The sequence below is a fragment of the Solanum dulcamara genome, chromosome 8 (genome assembly GCF_947179165.1).
Source record: "Solanum dulcamara chromosome 8, daSolDulc1.2, whole genome shotgun sequence".
Classification (NCBI taxonomy): Eukaryota; Viridiplantae; Streptophyta; class Magnoliopsida; order Solanales; family Solanaceae; genus Solanum; species Solanum dulcamara.
The window spans coordinates 30,219,247-30,242,602 of NC_077244.1; the positions used below are offsets into that span (position 1 = coordinate 30,219,247).

Below are 23,356 nucleotides of genomic sequence, written 5' to 3' on the forward strand. Positions count from 1 at the left end.
AAATTAGGTAATTCAAATTTTTTAATAAATCGAAAATCATTACCTACAACTTTTGTGAGACCATATTTTTTGTTTCGGAGGTTAAGTAGGCCAAATAAATTAATTGGTGCAACACATGGTTATGTGATGAAATAGAGTATTTGCAGAAGAAAAATCATATTTCAATGTAGGATGCTCTGAATCAATTGATTCTTGAATGATATGAAAGTAGACTTCTCGAGAAATAATTCATATTAAACAAAGCCTAATGAGGAAGTTATATTTTTGAAACATAGCTCCAAAGAGGGTATTCCGCTAAAACAAGGTTCATCTCATCAACTATGGATAGATCTAGATCCATTTGACATCACCCAAGACATTAATAGTCCTCCATTTGACATCACCCATGATATCACAATCTTCCATTAAATTTTTAGATTTTTTTTATAATTATTTTGATTATTGTTAGATCCCTTCTTCACACCTATAAATACCACCTTATTTCAGCATTTGGTTCATCAAGCTTTCTCAAGCAACTCTTCTATCTATACACTCCTTTACTCATTCTCAAAATATAGTTTTAGTTCTTTGTAGTGTATAAATACTTTTTCGATGATTCATATACTCCAAGTAGTACACAAAATGCTCTAGCGAGGAGAAAATGTTAAGATTCAAGAGTGTTTATTAAATCTTTCAATTCTGAATAACGCTTCCAATTCCAGTTATGTAAGGTTTCAATGAGAGTATTCCTTACACTCTCATGCCTAATGTATTTTTATTATATGATTAATTATGTTTATTTTCTTTAAGCTTTACTCTATGTTATATGGGTGTTTATTCATGGGTTCTTCCACCCTCTTAGTTCAAAACACTTTCAACTAAATCTTTTAATTTTAAGTAAGATTTTCTTATGGGTAATTCTTATTTATATGTAATAGAATGAATCATGGTTATACTAATGAATAACGTGAAGATCATCCAAGAAAGGTTAAATATTGCACAAAGTCGTCAAAAATCCTACCCTAATGTTAGGAGAAGATACTTGGAGTTTGAGGTCAATGATTGGGTGTATTTGAATGTTTTGCCCCTGGAAGGTGATATGAGGTTTTGGAAAAAGGGAATTTTTTAGTGCTTGTTACATTGGTATTTAACATATTTTAAAGAGTGTTGGCAATTTTTTCTATGAGTTAGAGCTCCTACTTGTGCTAGATGTTGTTGATTCCGTGTTCCATATTTCCATGCTTAAGAAATTTATGGCAGAACTTTCCCTCATTATGCATACAAAGAACATTGGAGTGAAGACTAGCTTGTCCTTTGAGGAAATTCCTGTCCAACTTCTCAGTCGTCAGGTTCATAAATTGAGGACCAATGAAGTCGCTTCACCCAAAGTTTTGTGGCAATATTAATTCAGTAAGGATGCTATGTGGGAAACCAAATAGGATATAAAATCCAAGTACCCACATCTATTCGATCCTCCTAGTGTTCATATTTAAGGTACTATCCTTGTTCCTATCTCTGATTTATTCTTAAGTTTGAGTAATTATGTGAATTATTCTAGGGTTGATGTTTTAATTTCTTGCATTTTATTCATACCTTGAGTAAATTTTTAGCTTGGTCATCATTCGAGGATGAATGGTCCCAAGGGGGAGTAATTATAACTCCCCGTACAATTATAGCCTAGATCAAGTTCAAAAACTAAGAGAAATTGTGAGAAAAAGTAAGATAGATGAACCAGTGTCCACGAGTGGTACCTACATACCATAGGAGTACCTATGAGTCATTGGCGGCTATTCGTAGGTCACCCCAACATATAGAGAATATTTGAGTTCTAGTTCACTTTCTACGAGCCCTGTTTATGAGTTGTCAAAGCTTGTGTTACCTGTATAAAACCCTCGTAAGTCAAAGTTCAAAATTCTAGTACCTATTGGAATTGTCACCAAGACCCTATGTTTAGGGTTTATGACCCATCTAGGGATCTACGATCCATAGGAAGGGATTCATAGATCCCAAAACCAAGTTCACAGTTGAGCCTACAAGAGGGTCTCTACGTCCCGTCCTAGTGTTTATGACTCACATATTCTACTTTTGGTCCAAGGATCTTACAAGTGACCTTCTACGACCAGTAGGAGTTCCTATGGGCTGTAGAAAGGCACCCATAGATGACCTAGTACATTTTTATGTGGGGTATTCCGGTCTTTTCTCTATCTATCACTACATTCTTTAACTAAATTTAGTCCCTTATCAATACCCAATAGGTTTCCTCTCTTTAACAATTAGAAACTTTAGAGACTAAGTAGTGGAGAGAAGGGGAAGATCTATGGTTCAAGAATTTCAAGCCAAGTCTTTGATTTTTGATTAGATAATGTTCATTCCAGGTATGTAAGGCTATAACAACATTGGACTAAGTTCATCCTTATTCCCTACACATTCCTATAGTCCTTGTTCCCTACAATTTCCTAATGTCTCTTAAATAACATTTTGAGCATCAGTTGAGTTGAGAAAGGTCATGACCCAAGCCTAGGGCCTAGATATAACACGATGAATAAGACAACCGGAGGTACCTCAGTCAAGCTTCTTAACATTCATTTAGCTTTTTATAGGTAATAACATAAAGTAACAGTAAACAGAAATGAAAAGAGGAATGGGACTATGGGAGAAAATAATGGAATAAAAGTCATCAACACATCAAAAGCAATGTCTACTTGTCCAACAATACCTTAACATCTTTAGACTAGAAAGGTCTAAGGCATGTCCGTAGCTCAGGATCAAATGAAAACAGATATACCAACCATGAAAGGTATTCAAAAGTCTTTATACATTATAAGTTAGAAAAAGAAATAGGATGTTTTTTCCGAAACATGGAAACTCACAACTATGTAGCCTTCAATGAATCAACTAGCCACGTGGAGGTGAATGTGGAGCAATGCAGGTCCCTACATGGTAATATCATGTAGGCAAAAGAGTAAGTCTTAGTAATTTAAATGTACTAAGTATGTAGGCATGCATGAATATCCAATAATCCATTAGCACATTAATAAAATATGGAACATAGTGCAATGCATGCATTATCAATCGAATAAGAAACATTTGAACCTTTAGTTTTGGGAAGATGACCATAAATGACATTTAATACCATGCGAGCCATTACATGGAATCCAACATAATCCCCTACGTTGGCACGGGGAGTCTACTTGCCAGGTAGAGCTCTATCAACTTCATTTCTTGAATATTTAGAGTTATTTATGGATCTACTAGCCTAAATCCACTAGCCTAAGCCTATAAAGGCTCCTATGTTGGCAAATAGTTAATGATACAAGGTGTTGCTACTAAGATTCCCCTACCGAATCCCACGTCAATGCCCCATTTAGTGCTAAGTCAAATACCACAAAATAATTCATACATATAAGACCATAATCATTTACAAAGATTTAAATAATCGAAATATCATTCGGTACAATAGCTCATTAAAACTTGATGATTCAAATGTGAGAATTGTTGTTATTACATAGAATTCATTCTTTGTCTAAGAAGCCCTTTCATCATTAGTCAATCATTATTTCATTTCATAAGACTACTTTGATCATAGACATTGCTTTCATAAACATTCATTTTGGAGTCAAGCTTTCAATTCAAACTTCGTTGAAATATAGTAAAACTAGATGGATTCTATTCAAAAAGTTTCAAGTCATTTAAATCATTGCTAGAATGCACGAGAGTAATGTAATGCATCAATTAAAATATCTTAACTAATACACCAATAAACTTTAAAAATCCTTACATGCCTTCATATAAATACCTTTAATACCTCAAAGCTTTAATGTAATTAACAGCAACTATAAACTAATATAGGTACATAAACTTCAAATGTTCAATAACTTAGACATTTCAAATCAAAATATGAAAACCCATTAGATTTATCATTTGAAAGTTAGTTGCTAGGTTTAGGAAAATACTTAGCCTCCATTGGTGTAAGAACTAATGAATGAGACACACATAACTTGTAAGATAAAGCCCTAATGCAGCTTTGAAAATTGAGAGTTGAAGAATAATGAATCAAACCCTTGACCTTGCTTTGAAACCCTTGAGAGAACTTTGAGGGGAAAGAATTTGTGTGTTTGAGTCTAAGTGTGAGAATGAGGGATTGGAAAAGCTTATGGTCCTTAGATAGGGTCAATTCAGTCCATAAAATGACCACACTTTGATGATAAAACACAGAAAAAAGGATGAAATGCCCCTTTAAAAATCTGAGCCAGACAGACTCTACGACTCATCCTTATGATTTATAGTACTTTCTATGAGTCAATGAGAGGACTCGTCGTGTAGTCTCTGAGGATGACCCTTAGTACTTACCCTCAGAAGTTCCTCAATGAATCATCAAAGGGACTCGTCCTGTAGGATTGGAGGAACCTTGGGGGCTGAGTCTCTTAACTTCCTCTACGATGTGTAAAAATGAGTCGTAGACTTAAAGATGTGTCATAGACTCGATTTGTTTGGCAGGGTTAGAATAACCTGTAATTCCATGCCTCTGAAGTTTCTTGATGAGTTATTTCTATGACTCATCTAAACTTCTACGAGTCGTAACTTGACTCCTGGACCCATATCTTGCCTTAGGAAAAATTTCCAACTTCCTCATCAAACCTATGAGCCACTCCTACCACTCATAGGAGCTTCTATGACCTGTAGGTGGAGTCGTAGACATTGATTTTCAATCTATTTTCCCAAAAGTTTATTTGTTTCGATGTTTCAACTTTAAAGGTCTTACAAGAAGTCTCTTAATCACATTTTGAGTATAAGTATAAATACTTTTAAACATCTATTTTGAGATTGAGTTGAAAATTTAATTTATACTTTTAATGCATTCATTGAATTGAGATCATAGCTATTTTCCAAAGAAAAGGTAAGTTGAGAAGAGATGACTCTTGAGCTATGTCCAAAAGAGACTAAATAATTTAATTGAGTAAATACACTCACTTGAGTTTTGAGAATAATAAATTATATTTTGGAAGTAGTATTGAGCACTGATTTAGGTAAGAGTATAGAAAAAGTCAAACCCCGCAAACTACGTACCCAACATAGGATATGCTCGTACCATTCAATGGAGTGACTCCTTATTACCCCAAAAGAGGACTTTTATTAGAACCAGAAATGAGTTGCATCCCTTATCCTAGTAAGGTATTGGATGGTTGTGGCAACAACAATAATTTTTTATATCATCACATAGCTCATAAGTGATAGTTGTCGATCACAGAAACTACCCACGAAGTAAAGTATTATATTTTAATATATTGAGTTATATTTACTATTTCATGTATTTTAAAGCATGATTTTTATTATATAGCATCCTTTATTGTGTTGAACTATTTTCAGAGTTGAGATCCTTGAGTTCAATATCGTGAGTAAGTTCCTTTTAGCTATTGTACATAACGTACATTTCATGTACTGATGCCATTTCACGCTGTATCTTTTGATAATTCACAAAAAGATGATAGAGATCCTCAACAGGCATACTATTAAAGATCAGTTTCCTAGTCAGCTTTGGTGAGTCCTCTTTCCATTTAGAGGCTCTCTTGAGACTTATTTCAGTCATTCATTTTAGTCATTTATTTATGAGGTAGCTGTGGGTCTGTCCCGATACTATTACACCCCATACTTTTGTACCTTGGAATGCGTTCTTAAGTCTCTTGAAAGGCTCTTAAGTTTCGTGGAAGGATTGTAAGCCTCTTAAGTTTCTTAAGGTTTTCTAAAGTTTTTTAAAGCTTCTAAAATCTTCTTAAGACTTCTTAAGAACTCTTAATCTTCTTAAGAGTTTTCATGTGAGCCGGATAATCTATAATGCTATCAAACAACACTAAGGAAAGGAGAACGTGATACCCCATAGTAGAGAAGATTGGAAATAGAGTTATATGAATCTCGAAGAAGTTGGAGACCGAATGATGAGTCGTAGGACACGACTTATTTAGGTAAGCTAACAACTTGGAAATCTTACATACTTAAGCTACTGGAGTACATTCCAAAATTATGTAGCAAGGATTACATAGGTTCATAAAGTAAGATGAGATTACGAACTCACGAGGGGGGAAAAAGAGTGCCACATGGCATCATAAGAGAATGTCATATGGCATCATGAGAGAGTGCCATATGGTATCATGAGAGAGAACCATGTGGCAGAAGCTGGAGCAAGGGTGGTGGACCCCCTCCCACATGCCATGTGGCAGCCTATGATTGGAGGAAAGGGGTGTGTTGGCCTAATGAGGGCTTGACAGGTGTCACCACATAAGGATTGACACGTGTCACCCTATTATGAGGAAAACATATATATGTCTTATGACTTATTAAATTTCCATAATTATCTAGAAAATTCAAGAACAAGAAAGAAGAGAAGAGAAGAAACTAGAGAGGGAGAGAGCCACAGTTTTGAAAGGAAAAAAAAAGGTGAGCTCTTCGATTTCGCTCCGTGAATTAATTATCTAGGCTATACCATGATGCTATGAAGGTTTTATTAATGAAAATATATGGCTTGTATCATCCCAAAATGTTAGCAAACAGCCACGAAAATTTAGGTGCACTAACGGAACTTCTGAGGCAAGTTTCGACGAGTTTGACGAGTTTCTAGAAAATTAAAGGCTTCCTTTTCAAATTGGATTTTATGATGTTTTTATGAGGTATATTAAATGTATTAAATAAGTTTGGAAGTGGAAAAATTTCATAAGGATGATTGACGTTAGAAACAAACTAAATTGAAGTGGTTATAGCTAAATCAAAGTCGAGTAGTGGGTTGTCGTTGTGGTGCTGTGGGTGCAGCTTGTTGGGTTGCTTGTTACAGGACTTTAAATTTTTTTTAAAAGGGTGTGGTTTCTTCTAGTTTCATCCAAACTACCCTTCATTTGGTATGGTTAAAGATTTTGTGAAATAAAGATTAAAAACCCTATTTTCGTATCGTAGTTTTGAGCTAGTTATTTGGAGTTGTATTGTGTAATGTTGAGGTGGTTTACTTATATATATTCTGATGGTTTTTGTTGTTGGTATGGTTGTTGACACTATGGCCAAGTTAAAACCTCGAGGATATTGAAGTTACAGGGGATATGATGCCCGATTTTCGATACCATCGGAACTAGTAACAAACTAGTCGAGGGTAATGGATAAGGAAACGACTCCTATTAGTACTTGGTTGTAGAGTTGGATATTTTAAATTGAAAGGCTATTAATATTATTATTAATTTCATGTCAAATAGGTTAAGGAGGTATCAAGGAAAGCCGGATTTTAATTAATCCCAAAAAAGGTATGTGAAGCTTTCTCTTGGTATGTCTTATCCTTAAGTGATTGATATACGAAATGTGAGGATAATTCCATTCATATAACCCCAAATATGACTCATAAGTCTTATTCACTTCTCGATGGTAGAATTTCTATACTAGTTGAGTTATTCCTCTAAGGGCTTCTATATGATGGAGAGTAGTAAGTATGTAAAGTTATCTCCTTTCTCTTGGCATATTTTGGCATAAGTACGTAGAGCTACCCTTATTTCCTCTTGATATGTCTTTGACCTAAGTGTGTTGCTATGATGGTAAGGTAATGCAATAATAAGGTTATGATACCGAGCCCATAATGGGCTGGGTAGGATATATGTAATGATGACTCCTTGAGGAAAAGTAGAGACTAGGTAAAGCTTATTCTTTCTTTTCCTTTGGCATGTCCTAATTGTAAGTAAAATGTGACACGAGATCTGGTGTAACTCCACTTTTAAGTCCTAAATGTAATCTGTATCTCTTATTCACTTATGAATGTCAAACTCTTGTAGTAAGTTGAACTACTTTCCTTGAACTCCATAGGTTGAGAAGTGCTGGATGCATAAGCTCCTAGTCCTAAGGACTATGTGAAGAAGGGTATCCCTGATTCTATGAACTGTTAGTATTACTTTAGTACATGTCTAGGGTCCCCGATATCCTAAGAGATATAGGCCTCAATGGCATTTAGAAGACACTCGAGATGGCTACACTACTATTTTGGTCCTCGGATGATAGCTTAATCTTCTTACAGTGTCGAGTCTCTGATAATGATTTAGATTATATATGGTTACTCACTACTTGATTCGTGCATACTGTAATACATCTTCCACCGAGTTCTGGGCTGGCTATAATATGGTTATCATTATATGATATATGGATCAGAACGAACGTTTCTCAACATTATTATATGATATATGGATCGGACCGAATGTTCCTCAGCATTACTATATGATATGTGGATTGGATCATCATTTCTCAGCATTACTACATGATACGTGGATCGTACCAAACGTTTCTTGGCATTACTGTATGATATGTGGATTGGGTCGTCATTTCTCAGCATTAATATATGATATGCAGATCAGGCCGTATGTTTCTCGGCATGTACTTACTATATACATGGATCAGGTTGTACATTCCATAGCGTTAATAATATATATGTGCATATGATGACAGAATGATATAGATGGTACACCGATTCCCCAAAACAGGCCGAGCACAGTACCTGATGGTAATATGTATGACTTTCTTTTATATGATGCGAGTATAGTAAATGGTTAAATGTTATACTTCCCCTTGCATTCCTATGCCAACTGTAATTTCCTTATAATGTCTATACTTTACATACTCAGTACATATGTGATACTGACCCCCCTTTCTCGAGGGAGCTGCGTTCATGCCCACAAGTACAGATACACACTTTGGCGATCTGTCAACGTACGAGTTCCACTTAGCAGTTCAGAAGCACTCTATTGTGCCATAGCCTAGTTTTGGTATTAACTCTCGGTGTATATATTTATTTGTTCATGGGTATGGTGGGGGCCCTGTCCCACATTATGTTATTGTTCTTACTCTTAGAGGTCTGTGAACATGTATGTGGGTTGTGTATGGGTTGTATATGCATGTATGTATAGTGGTGCCTATGATAAGCCTCGCCGACTTATATGTTATCCTGCCTGTTGATGTGCTATAACTTAAATAGGGGATATATTTACTTACAGATAGTAGGGATATACACGAGTGCCTAGTTTGGGCACCCATCATGGCCTACGGGGTTAGTTCATGATTGGTACTCATTTAAGAGTAAGTCTTAATGGCTTCGTAGAATAGTCAGACAATATTCAGTTTATTTATTTGAGTTGTTTTTAGATATTGAGTTATATTTCATTATCTATATGATTCAGTATTGAGACTTATTTTTGAGTAGTAAGATTAATGAACTTATTATGCCAATCCGAGTACTTTTCTAAGCTACAGTCTTCCACTTAGTTAGTCAGTTAGTCTTAGGGTTCACTTAGGAACCAGCAATTATTTCTGAGTGCTGGCCACACCTAGGGACTTGGGCATAACAAAACTAGAACATCCATCGCATATAAAATCTAAGTCACACATTATGTAAGAGGATTCTAAGGATATAAAATGAAAACCAAGACAAGGATCAACCTAAACTAAGGCTTATAGAATAAAAGACTAAAATGAAATAACCCTAAAAGGACAATTATATCACTAAGAATCAAGGAAACCTATAAAACTAGTCCAAAAATCATCCTCACTATCGAACTATCCAAATACATACATAATAAAACTAAGCGAAGTCCAAAGGGGAGAAACAATAACTTACCTCAAGGCCAAAAAGAAAACACAAAAAAATAATTAGGTGCTTTTCCCATCCAGAGATCCTCGGAATGCTGCAAATATATCAAGAAGAAAAAGAGAAATTCAGTACGAAAGTAACGATACCCATATCAATGCAACAAAATTCTGGTTGGAAATTCGATAAAAATTTGACAAATGAAAGAAATTCTAACACAACCATTATGTTCTCCTCAAAGTAGGGATCACAAGCCCAAACAATAAGCTAAGATGGAGGTCAATTTGAAGCTCAAATGGTCCAATATCAAATTTAAAGAATTAAGAAATAAAGAACTTTGAGGTTCAAAATGATAGTAAAATGTAAGAATGAAGCTAAAGTTGGATTTAGGATAAGTAAAGAGTTTACCTTGAATAAACTAAATTGGTGAAGAAATGAGGAATTCCAACTTTGTTTGAGCTCTATTTATGGAGGAAAATAGGTTCACATCTTTATATAAATGAGGAAGAATCCATACAAAATAGTCAATGATCTCCTCATTGGCAAACAATTATTCACCGATGCGAATCCACCAGAGCAGGGGAAATCCCAATGGAGCAGCGGTCTATAGTTACCTTATGCTAAGAAGGAGCAGAAAATATATAACAGGCATGAGACTAGCGGTGTGGAGAAGGCTGTGTAAAGGTAAATCCTATCAACACCACCTGTTCCACCAGACAATGCTTCCTATAGGAATAGAGTCATCAGTATGAGCCAAAACTTATAGGAGCGACAGCACCAGCAATTGCTGCCACAGCAGTTGGAGTGAAATGCTTCAAACTCTGAATAGACCCTTAGATTTCTTTTAAGGTTCGATGAACAGATATTAGAAATGACTTTCCATACTTAATATCGACAAAACCACAAATGGAGGTTGTATAATCCAAATATTGACCCAAGTCAACACTTATGAAGAATTATCAAATAAAACCCTAAAAGCCACAAACTTAACTCGAATACCTTAGGACCAAACCAAATGTTGTACTAGACAAAAATCGACATTTCAGAGATAATCACGATATCAGAATTTCCATTTGAGTGCATTTACCATTAATGTTGACCAAAGTAAAACTTTATCTAGAACTTTAAAGTTAAAATGCCTAGCGGCACTAATTCAAAATAAAAGCCTCAAACCCAAACCAAGCATCCTACAAAACCAAAGTGACCTTTTTAGAGCTGGTAGAACTTTTGAAATTTCCACATGACATCAGAATTTCTAGATGTTGACGAAAGTCTACTCATCCACTTCAAAAGCCTCCAAAAGTGCAAAACTAGCTCAAAACTCACCCAACCTTATTGAGAAAGTGTGCCACCAAACATAGGATTAAAAAAATCTACAAAGACGCTACGGGGAGGGGAAACATAGAAAAACTATGTAAAAACATAAAAATGACCTCGAGGTTCATTAGACATTTACTATTTTTCTCAAAAAACTATCATTTGATTATTACGTTAAATATTTAGGACTCATTGAAAGTTATTTCAAAAATTATAACCTCAATACCCATTTTGTCTCATATTTAATTTTAAGCAGTTGATTTGCAACTTTAAAGGGGTAAGGAGAAGGTAAGGAAATTTCAATGAAAAAAAAACCAAACACTTGGAAAAATAGTGACAAATTGAAGGTTGATACTAGTAAAACCACTCAAAGACTCTCCGAGTGGGCTTCCAGGTTGCCTAAGTGTTTTATATGAATTACTCAATAGGCAAGCCAACTTGGCGAGATAAGATACTTAAAAGTGACTCACCAACATGAAGAGATAGCATGACTAACCTCTACAAAGGTTTCTGAAACTTATGGTAAAAAAACATGTCAATTCAATGGGAGAGATACATAAATGGCGACTTGCTGACTTGGATGGCGAGCTCAACTAAACTCGCCAAATATTTTTGCTTTTTCTAACCAAAAAACATGCCAAATTGGCAAGCCAAAGCTCCAATTGGCGACTTGACAAATCGTAATGAGATCTATCATGGTCTCAAACTAAGTACCTGAGAATTGAAAAACTGAAGAAACAAAAAAGTGAGAAGCTTCCATGAATGGTGACTCATCAAACCGTTCAGCAATCCTGACTAATATCTCTAAATTATTTTTTCTTGTGTAATTTTTGCTTGATTTTGGAAATGTATAAATTGTCTTTTGGAAAGAAACAATACATACTTCACTGATCTAAGAATACTGAAAGAAGGAATAAATTACCTTTTTGGAATTTTTGAGTTTTGTACATTGGATATTTTGGAATTTTAATGGAAATTCAACTGACTTGCATCGAAATAATTATTTTGGTATAACTTCTTTTATTTTCATCATGTGTAGCTAAACCCCATGCTTTCTAGTAGTGTGTAGTGTAGTTTGATTTTAGCTTGAACTTGGGTTTGTGCAATTGTTCAACTTTATGTTATTTTTAAATGGGTTTAATTAGCTTATAAGGTTTTCATTTATTAATAGAAGAAATATCCATATTTTTCCCTATATCCAAAGGTAGTCTAAACTCTCAAAAGGATTAGAATACAACAGTTATAGAGAACTCCCGAATAACCTCGTAAAGTCCCGTAAATCCTCATAAAACCCTATAAGATGAGTTAATATTCGAGGATGAATGTTCTAAAGGGGAGAAGAATGTTATACCCCGTACTTTTGTACCTTGAAAGGTTCTTAAGCTTCTTAGAAGTCACCATGTGAGCCGGATAATCTATAACACTACCAAACAACTCTAAGGAAGGGAGAATATGACACCCCATAGTAGGGAGATTGGAAATATGGTTATAAGAATCCGGAAGAAGTTGGAGGCCAAGTAATGAGTCGTAGGACTCGACTTATATACGTAAGATACCAACTTGAAAATCTTACATTCGTAAGCTACTTGAGTTCATACCAAGCTTATATAGCAAGAATTATATAAGTTCGTAAAGTAAGACGACATTATAAACCCACGAGGAGGAAACGAAAATGATAGAAAGAGGGAGTGTCATATGGAAGCAGGTGGAAGTGCCATATGGTAGAATCTAAAGCAAAGGGGTGGTCCCCCCACATGCCATGTGGCAGCCCCTAAGTAGAGGAGGTGATGCGTTGGCCCACTAAGGGCTTGACATGTATTACCACCTAGGTGATGACACGTGTCACCTCCCTAAGGTGGAATATATATATATATATATATATATATATGTTTTATGATCATCCTTATCCAAACAAGTCATTCTTATCTCTAAGAAAATTCTAGAGAAAAAAAGAGAAGAGAAACTCTAGACTAGAGAGAGGGAGCCACAGATTTGGAGCAAAAAAGATAGGTTCTCCGATTTCGTTCCATAAATTAATTATATAGGGTATACCAAGAGCGTATGAAGGTGTTATTAATGTAAATTTATGGTTTCAATCATCCCCAAAAGTATAGCAAACAACCATGAAGTTTCAGCCACGCTAGAAGAGCTTTCGAGGCTAGTTTTGGCGAGTTTCAGACAAGGTAAGGCTTTCCCATTTAAATTGGATTTTATGATGTTGTTATGAAACATATTACATGTCTTAAGTGAGGCTAGAAGTGGAAAAATTGCATAAGTATGCTTGACAATTAAAATAAACTAAATTGAAATCGTTAGAGTTAAATTGAAGTCGAGTAGTGTGTTGTGATTGTGGTGTTGCGGTTGCAGCTGGTTTTATTGCGTGTTTCAGGCCTGTAAAGTGTTCTAATAATGTGTGGGTTCTTCTTATTGCAGCCACATGACCCTCCATTTTGTATGGTTAAGGGTTTTATGAAATAAAGGTTAAAAAACTCTATTTTGGTATCGTAATTTTAAGTGAGTTGGTTGGAGTTTATATTGTGTAAAGTTGAAGTGGTTTGCTTGTAAATGTGCTGCTGATTTTTTTTTTGGTATGGTTGTTGATATTCTAACCGAGTTGAAATCTCGAAGATGTTGAAATTATAAGGGAGATGCTGCCCGATTTTTGGTAACTTTGGAGCTAGTAATAAACTAATTAAGGGAAATAGATAAGGAAATGATTCCTATGGATACGTGGATGTAAGGTTGGAAACTGGAAAGTGAAAGGTTATTAATCTTAGTATTACTCTCATGTTAAATAGGTTCAAAAGACGACAAGGCAAACTTGGTTAAGAGTAATCCATAAGAGGTATGTAAAGCTACCCCTTCTTTCTCTTGGCATGTTTGGCATAAGTATGCAAAGCCTATCCTTTCTCTTCTTCTGGCTAGTCCTAGATGTAAGTAAAAGATGATACAATCTCTAAGGTGATTCCAGTCCTAAGTGTTTCTTATTTACCCTTTAATATTGGAACTCTTACAATAATTGCCATGACTTTTATGAAGAAAATATATGACTTTTATATGATTCCCAGGGAGTTCCTATTCTCAGAGCCACTTGGATTGCCAATTTCATAATTTTCAAAAGATATTTTATTATACCTTGATACGAGTATATGATTTCAGAAGTTCTATTTTGATATAATCCATAGTGACATTCAAAAGGAACTTGATATGACTCTTGTCTTGATTTTTGAATGATAGCTCATTTTGATCATTCCATCGAGTCTCAAATATGATTTAAATTATATTTAGTTTTTCACTACTCCACTCGTGGATGCCTCATTGTTTCCTTCACTGAGACTGGGCCAGGATATATATGATCATGCGTACTTCTCTACCTTATTCACCATGCCCCAATGTGATGGGGCAGGTATGCCCTATACATGGGTTGTGGAGTTATACTGTGCCATGTACACATATGCTGATGTCTGATGATATGATATGATATGATATGGCCATCTGATATGATATGATCTGTTAGGGAGATATTCCCTACTCTAGAGTTATGTTGTGCTATGATGTCGGTTACGGGATGGCGACCATGTTTTATTCATCGCATCCTGTAATAGGGCCGGATTTGACATATGTTTTTCCGCATGCATTGTCACGGGCTGTGATAAGCATTTTGATATTTCTGGATATTTCATTCATTTGTTTTGCACATTCTGTTCTAGTGATGGCTTTATTTATTATAGCCCATGCTTTATATATTCAATACATTTTCCGTACTGACCCCCTTTTCTCAGGGGATGGATTACATGCCCGCAGGTACAAACATTTATTTTATTGACCCACTTTCTTAGGACATCCACTCTGCAGTTTGATAGTGCTCCTTTATCCGTAGCCCTAGTTTGGTATTAACTTTTCTATTGCATATTTTAACACGGTTGTCAAGGGTACGACGGTGCCCTATCCCGTCATATGATTAGGCTATCGTTTAGTAGAGGTCTGTAGACTTGTGTTGTAGGTTCTGTATATGTTCTGTGGGTCCTCTATATGTGTTCTGGACTTTTATGTTCCGTAACGGCCTTAACGGCTTTCATGTGCTACATGTTCTTTTATGTGCTCCTTAGCGACCTCTTTTGATTTCTACATTTATTTGTTCTGCTAACATGCTAAGTGAGGATAAAGGTACATATGGGTGCCCAACTCGGGCACTAGTCATGGCCTACAAAGTAGGTCGTAAGAATAACATAAGTGCAATGCGGGTATTCTCCTTCCATATTACAAATCATACATACATAATTCATATTATTCCTTAAGACACAACATTGTGCCCTAAGTAATTCTGTCAATAATTTCCATTAAACTCATGATTTGAGACATACTTATAATTCATGATCATAGTTGAAGTACGTAATCATAATTCATACTTGGAAATTAGGGCCAAAAATGAGTGTATGATCAATTGACTTAAAAACATGCATGATCATATACTTTCTATCGGCCCATACATAATTTCTAAAGATAATATCATTAGATGTATAATTGAAAATACCCATAATTCACAACAAGAACACTAAAGATCAATATAGGAAAATTCAAAGAAAAACTCTTCAAATCAATGAAATAACTATTAATTTATATTAAAATAGTCTCATAATCATAATTTGAATAATAATTCATGCAATTGGAATAGAGATCATAAAACTCATAAAATCACATACTTGTATTTAATAGAAAGCATGAAAAATTAATTAGGCTTAATGGATGAAAGAATCTATGAATCAATACCCACATACCTTGAGTGAGAAGACAAAAGAATTTGGAAGAATTTGAGAGTTTTGATGAAGAGCTTGAGTGAATTTCTTAGAGGTCTTCAATGAAATCTTTAAATGTCTTTTCTAGAGAGAGAATTCTTTAAGTAGGTGAATTGTAGAAGAATGAATGAAATTAAGGGTTTAGGGTAGTTTATAGAGTAGAATTAGGCCCTAAAAACATCCAGGTTCATTAACTAACAATTAGGAAAATATATATGTTATGTATTTCATGGGATTTGACTTAGTACCGAATAGACTTTGGGATAGGCATTCTCTTCCGTAGTTGAGGCAAGAGACCCATAGTAATATCCCATTGTACCATAAACTACGTTCCACTGTAGGTTACCTTAATGTCTTAGCTAGTGGATCCACATATAATGTACGTTACGACCCGCCAAGAGGGGTAGAGTCTACCTTGGTAAGTAGATTCCCCTTTTTTGGTGTAGAGGTAACTTCAGGATTCCATGATATAGCTCGCATGGTCTTAATGTTGGTTATGGTTCCTATCCCACATATGTATGATCTCTTATGTATTTTCTTTATCTCAATTATGCTTTCCAAATATTTTGATCATTATGATTCTCTCGTGTCTTTACTTATCTCATCTTATCATATACCTTACTCAATTATTGTATCTCAATATTTACGTTACATGTCATGCCCTCTTACTTAGTACATTCAAAAGTACTAACGCATATTGTTTCCTACATTGTGTCCTAATGTATGGGTTGAGGTTGACAATCGTATCCATCCACGTGGCTAGTGGAGCCTTCCTATTCTGCGAAGTTGCGGTAACTCTTTATCTATTGAGGACTAGTTTTCAGTTTTTGTTTTCTTACTTCCAAAAGACATTTATTTCTTTATTATAAGGGTGACCTAGGTATATGTCTTATCCCCCTCCCATGTTAATGAGTAGAGACTTCTAGTTAGGAAAATATTGTGAGTCTATGTTGTCAAGTTATTTTCTTCATTTATGATTCATATTCTAGACTCTCTTAGGATTTCACATTTACTTTACCTTATATAATCTTTATGATATGTCAAGAGGATTAATTGAAGCTCTATCAGATTTTGATCGTCATGTTATGACCAGGACTAGGTCAGGTCGTGACATATTCAATTTCTTAAGAGGTACATATTCACAAGGTTTGGCACTCTGCGTGCTATTATTAGTGATGGTGGGTCTAATTTTTTCAATCCTATGTTTGTGTCACTATTGAGCAAGTATGGTGTCAAACAAAAAGTTTCTACACCATATCACCCACAAACGAGTGGGCAAGTTGAAGTGTCGAATAGGGAGATAAAGGCCAATTTGGTAAAGACAGTGAATGACACTAGATTTGATTGGTCCTGGAAGTTGGAGGACATATTGTGGGCTTATAGAACTGCTTACAACACACTGATTGGAATATTGACATATCAATTGGTATTTGGTAAGTCTTATCACCTACCAGTTAAGTTTGATCATATGGCCATGTGGTCCTTGAAAGGTATGAATTTAAATTGGAAAGTTTCATCAAAGGGTAGAGTTAACAAACTTCACGCTTTGGAAGAGTTTTGACTTCGAGCTTATGAGAGCTCATCTATTTACGCAGAGAGAATGAAAAAAGGCATCATGCTCGAACTCTTAAATGGTACTTTAGAGTTGGCGATTTTGATCCCTCTATACAAAAACAAGGGGGATATCCAAAGTTGAAATAATTATAGAGGTATCAAGATTCTAAGCCATACTATGAAAGAGTGGGAAAGAGTGGTGGAGATGAGGGTAAGGAGAAGCATGTCTATTTCAGAGAACCAGTTCGGATTTATGTTGGGACGCTCAACTACAGAAGCCATCTATTTATTAAGGAGAATGGTGGAGCAGTATAGGGAGAGGAAGAGGTACTTGCATATGGTATTCATCGACCAAGAAAAGGCCTATGATAAGGTGCCACGAGAGATACTATGGAGATGTTTGGAGGTTAAGGTGTACCTGTGACATACATTAGAGTGATCAAGGACATGTACGAGGGTGCCAAAACCAAGGTAAGGGCAATCGAAGGTGACTCACAGCACTTCCTAGTTATGATGGGGTTGCATCAAATGCAGCTCTTAGTCCCTTTTTATTTGCCTTGGTGATGGATGGATTGATACAACAAATTCAAGGTGAGGTTCCATGGTGTATACTTTTCATGGAGGACATAGTCTTGATAGATGAGACTCGTAGCGGAGTTAACGCTAAGCTGGAGGATTGGAGATAGACCATGGAGTCTAAAGGGTTTAAGGTGAGTAGGACCAAAATAGATTACTTAGAGTAAAAGTTCAGTGAGATACCTCAGGATGTTGGCATGAAAGTTAGGCTTTGTGACCAGGCCATCCTGAAGAAAAGTAGTTTTAAGTACCTTGGGTCTATTATGCAAGGCAGTAGGGATATTGACGATGATATCATACATCGTATTGGAGTAGGGTGGATGAAATAGAGTCTTCCTTCCGGTGTGCTATGTGACAAGAAGGTGCTACCATAACTTAAGGGCAAGTTCTACAAAGTGGTAGTTAGATCGACTATATTATATGGGGCGAAGTGTTGTCCAGTTAAGGTATCTCATATTCAAAAGATGAAAGTTGCTAAAATGAGAATGTTGAGATAGATGTGTGGAAATACCAGGAGCGACAATATTAGAAATGAGGCTATTCGGCACAAGGTAGGAGTGGCCTCAGTGGAAGACAAGATATGGTAAATGTGACAGAGATGGTTTGGGCATGTGAAGAAGAGAGACACAGATGCCCCAATGCAGAGGTGTGAAAGGTTTTCCAAGGATGGTTTCAGAAGAGGTAGGGGTAGGCTAAAGAAATATTGGGGAGAGGGTAATAGACAGGACATAGCACAGTTACAACTTACTAAGGACATTACCTTAGATAGGAGGGTGTGGAGGACCCACATTAAGGTAAAAGGTTAGTTTATAGTCTCGTTATTCTTCATTTTTAGTAGGCGTATTAGCGCATTATAATTCCTTGAGGCCTGATTTCACTTATTATCTATTACTTTTTGTACTTTGATTACTCTATTTTATCTGTATTGCTTTTGTTATTTGCTTTGTCATATCGCTTTGAACTTCTTATCCTTATCTGACTTATTTTTATGATTTTACTAAGCCGAGGGTCTTTCGGAAATAGCTGTCCTACCTTGGTAGGAGTATGGTTTGCGTACACTTTACCCTCCCCAAACCCCACATTGTGGGATTTCACTAGTTTGTTATTATTGTTGTTATTGTTGTTGTTTAATTATCACCTCCGATATTTTCTTGGAAAGCTGAAATCAAAATGGTTTGATCCTTTTATAGTGACTCGTGTGTTTAAAAATAGGGTCGTTGAAGTTGAGACTAAAGAAGGTTCAAAATTCAAAGTTAACAGGAAAAGACTAAAGTTGTACTTTAAAGAAAGTCCGTGTGTAGGGAAGATTGAAGTGGTGTATTTGGACGATGCTTGAACACATGTCCATATCGTGCCATGACATAAAATAAGGCACTTCTTGCTAGGCAACCCACGATTTTAGTGGTTTTTGAATAACATGTGTTCATTATGTAGGTTGAAGTAAGAAATCACTAAATAAGACCAATTGGTGAGCATCTAATGAAGTTGGCGACACGCCTATTATGAATGGTGAGCCCACTTTGGCTTGCCCAAGAATGAAGCTTCTAAGGTTAAAATAGTATTGTAGGATTATGCGAGTTCATCCACACTTGGTGAACCGTTGAATCACCTAAGAGAGCTCTCTTTAGCTCGCCTTCGTATCGCTCAGGAACCTCAAAAATCCCTGGAAGATCTGTGACATTAGGTGAGCAAATGTGCATGTTGCCGAGGATCCAAGTTCATAGGTACCTCAAGTACATAGAGTTGTTAGTTAGGGAACCCTCCAGTATCTACGACTGGATTTGATGTAGATGCAGTTGATAACGATGAGGCACCTCTCAAGACTGATGAGAAGGACTTTTTTGAGATTGATCATCATGCCGAGGATATATATGAGGGCCTTGTTGATTTAGAGGATATCTATCTCCAGGTAGTTGTTGAGCATACATTTGCCCATCTATCTCCCATGGAGCCACCTCCTGCCCTTCCTAGTGAGATATCAAGAACTGATGCCCCAATTAAGGATGCGTCTGTAGTCTAGCAATCTCCTCAAGCTTAGCTTGACATGGGGATCTATATCTCTATATGTTTTATTTTTATGTTTTTATTTTTTTATTGAGGAGACTACTTTTTCTTTTTGGTAGGGTAAGGGTAACTTAGGTTCCTGAACCATTTACTTTTGGTTATTTTTGGATAATTTAAAATTGTGGGTTGCAAATATTACTTTATTATTTTAATGGATCATATATATTTGGTTTTGGCAATTGTCCTTCTTTATCCCACTTAAATTTCTATGGTTGTATCTAATATTCACTCATACTTTTGAGAATTAATCTTGATCAATATCGATGACTTAAATAATGCTCTTGATGAACGGCACAGTTGTGTGATTCCAATGAGGTAAAAGAGGTTGCATAAGTCTTGTGTGAACTCTTGGCATCGCATTGTGACTAATTAAATGTCAATTGTGAGTCTTACAATGATTGTTTTATGTTAGCCTAAATTGTAGTGTGATATTTGATTTCAATGTTGGAATGGCATGTGTGTTGAGTCTTACTTGAAATATATGCATGAGGACACCTAGAACTTGCCCCGTTGGTACAATCGATTAGAATTGGTGATTGAAAAAAATAATCTTAGGAATGATTTTTTTGAGTGAACCAAAATTGCTATACCTTCTTGTGATTCCCTTGTTAGCGAGTGAACCTAGTTTGTCATCAGTTTGAGCCTACCCTTTTCTTTGGATGAAACATGAATCCAATGGTTAAACCAGCTCTCGAAATTCCATTATCTTTCCTACCTTTAACCTTTTTGGAGCATTGGGCATTATTAATAGCCAACTTAGGCCAAAAACCTAAGTTGGGGGTGTGGTAAAGATGGAGGGGGGGGGAAATCTAGGTAAATGGTTTGTGAAAATCATTTTTTGTGGTGTTTTAGTTTGGAAACAAAAGGGGTGTCTAGTGGGATATCTCAAAGATCGTGGCATGCTGTGAATGAAAAAATGGTGATTTGTGAGATTGATAAATAAAAGAAAAGGAAGAGAAATGAAATTGACCCATGCTTCAAGGAGGAAGAGTTACTAAGCCTAAACAATCATACCTTTCCCTCAGCCCCATTACAAGCCTTAAAAGACCTTTTTGATCTTGCATGATCCAATTGATGTATTGGTTGGAAAATAAGGGCAAGCCTATGGGTGAATTTATGCATGTTTTTATCTTTGTGAGTGTGAGAGTTGTGTTTTATTCCATCGTTATAGTCTTTGAATGGCTTCTTGAGAGCATGGAATGACTTCTTTAATGTGAGGGCATTCTAATATGCGCGTTGAACATAAATCTATATTTTGAATGGAGCATTTGTGAGCATGAACGTTAATTGATATTGACTATGCATTGTTTGAAGTCTTGAGTGCATAATTGAACATTTATTGCACTTTTGGGTTCGTTCTCAATGAGCACTACTTGTAGACATTGGTTTTGAACTGATTGGATTTTTGATTTACTTGAGGACAAGAAAAAATTTAGGTTGGGAGTGTTGATGAGTCAGGAATTTAGACAAATCTAAGTCTCAAAATCCAATAAAATTATGTCCTCTTTGCCTATATTGAGTACAATATTGACGTTAAAGTGTTTGTTTGCAGATGTGAGGAGTTAAGGACAAGGCATGAGCATGATTTTTAAGAAAAAAGTGGAAAAGTGGAAAAAATGAGCAAAACAAGCACAAAAGCTCGAAAAGAGCCCTTGGCGACTCGCCAAGAGGGATCCAAGTTTTCCCAATTTTACTAAAATCCAAGGCTAAGTGCCATCGCAAAGCATCGAACAAATGAAAAATCAATTACTCATGGAATGAAAAAGGTGAGGCACATCGTGCTCGCCTAAAAAGGCTGAAGGTTTAGTCCAAATGAAGTCACAATGGGATGATGCTAAAATAAAGAAGGTTACTCGCTAATTGGAAAGGCGAGCTAGACTGAGCTCGCCCAAAATATCCAAGCCATCTAGAAACTATGCTACAAAAAATTTAATAAAATATTCCACAAGGCAACTCGCCAAATGGATGTATGGGCTGGAGCGAGCTCACCAACTGGTTAGTTAAAACATTGAAGAACTAAAGCCCCCAAAAGCGAGAAGTCCATGCAGTTGGCGACTTGCCAACTTCGGCGGTCATGACTAATGTCACCGAAGTGGTCCATATATGATATTTTGGCATACGTTTTAATAAAGTATAAACTGATTTTCAAAGTCAGAAAAGAGTATGTTTTTTTGCATTTCTAAGAACCTGAGAATAGTGTATTCCATTTTTCTTAGGGTTTTGACATTGTTCTTGGGATAATTAGTGGGATTTTAAGCTTGGGCATTCAGATTTGGAAGTGAAACTTTGGTGAGATCAATGGAAGACAATTATTTTGGTAAAACTTCTTTTAATGTCTCAATGTGTAGCTAAGCCCCATCCCTCTAGGGGGTGTTTATGTAGTCAACTTATTGTTTTGGAATTGGGTTTTTGTTCTAACTCAATATATGTTAATTCAATATGGGTCTTGTTAATTCAGCATGTATTCATTTATGATTTATGGTTGCAAACATATTGCTATGTTAGATGCTCATCTTAGCTTGAAAAATTGATGTGAAGTGGTTGAATTAACAAATAACCGTTGATGTGAATTTATCAATTGTAATATTTCTTAAAAGAGGAAGTTTTGGTAAGCATTGGGTTAGTTTTGTTAGTACGGATGTTTAGACTCGAAAGTGCTTGGATGGATTGACGAATAGTGGTCGAAAGATGCTTTTCATATGATTTTTTAACCTTTTCCTATTCATTGATAGTTCATAATATTGAGGTGTCCATTTACCCTTGTTCGAACAACATGTTTAACTACGCACCTACCTTAGAAGTCTCTTGAAACATGTTCCAACTCAATTGTTATTGATCATGTTAGTCTTTATCTAATTAACTCTTCTAAATTGATATCTTGAAACTATTGATTTAAGTTACGATTCACTTATTTATACTTCAAAAGTCTAGAACACACCTACTTCATAATCAAATTTTAGTCCAATCCCTTCCTCGAGGGATCGACCCCAACTCATCATTGGGTTTATACTTAATTAGTGATCGTCTACTCTTTGACTCGTAAAAAGTGTAGTTTGAATATTATCACTTGGACAAAGATGTCAGACAGTTGTGATCCAGATTCATTCCTATGGTTAAGGTCCATTGGAGGCATCATCCAATCGAGGAGGCAACCTGGGAGACAAAGCAGGAGATGCGGGAGCAGTTCCTCGGCTTATTTAAGCCTTCAGGTACTTCTTGACTCTTACTTTCTCAGAAAAAAGTTCTTCTAGTAGTGGATGTTGTAATGACCCTCCGGTCAATTTTAAATTACTGTACTTATTTTATTGTTTAGAGCATTCCTATAGCGACCAGAGTCATTTATGACTTATTAGACTGACTATTCGGCCGCCTAGTCATTCATTTAGGTTTTAGGTATTTTCCCTATTTTGAAGCTTTTATAACTAGAAAAGTTGATTTTGGTCATAAAATTAGGTAAACAACCTTAGAACAG

At 35.8% G+C, this 23,356-nt stretch overlaps 1 protein-coding gene across 1 annotated transcript; it reads left to right on the top strand.

Annotated features, from left to right (window-relative positions):
• Positions 1-16,891: 16,891 nt before the first annotated feature.
• Positions 16,892-19,840, top strand: LOC129899860 (uncharacterized). Its single transcript, XM_055974868.1, has 2 exons — positions 16,892-17,180; positions 19,611-19,840. The coding sequence occupies exons 1-2, from the start codon at positions 16,892-16,894 to the stop codon at positions 19,838-19,840; spliced, it is 519 nt and encodes a 172-aa protein (XP_055830843.1).
• The last annotated feature ends 3,516 nt before the right edge of the window (positions 19,841-23,356 follow it).

Bases quoted from the DNA above. Each gene is read 5' to 3' on its own strand.
- LOC129899860 (XM_055974868.1), top strand. From the start codon at position 16,892: ATGTTTGTGTCACTATTGAGCAAGTATGGTGTCAAACAAAAAGTTTCT. The intron at 17,181-19,610 runs GTATGAATTTAA...GATTTGATGTAG, and splicing joins GGCCATGTGGTCCTTGAAAG to ATGCAGTTGATAACGATGAG.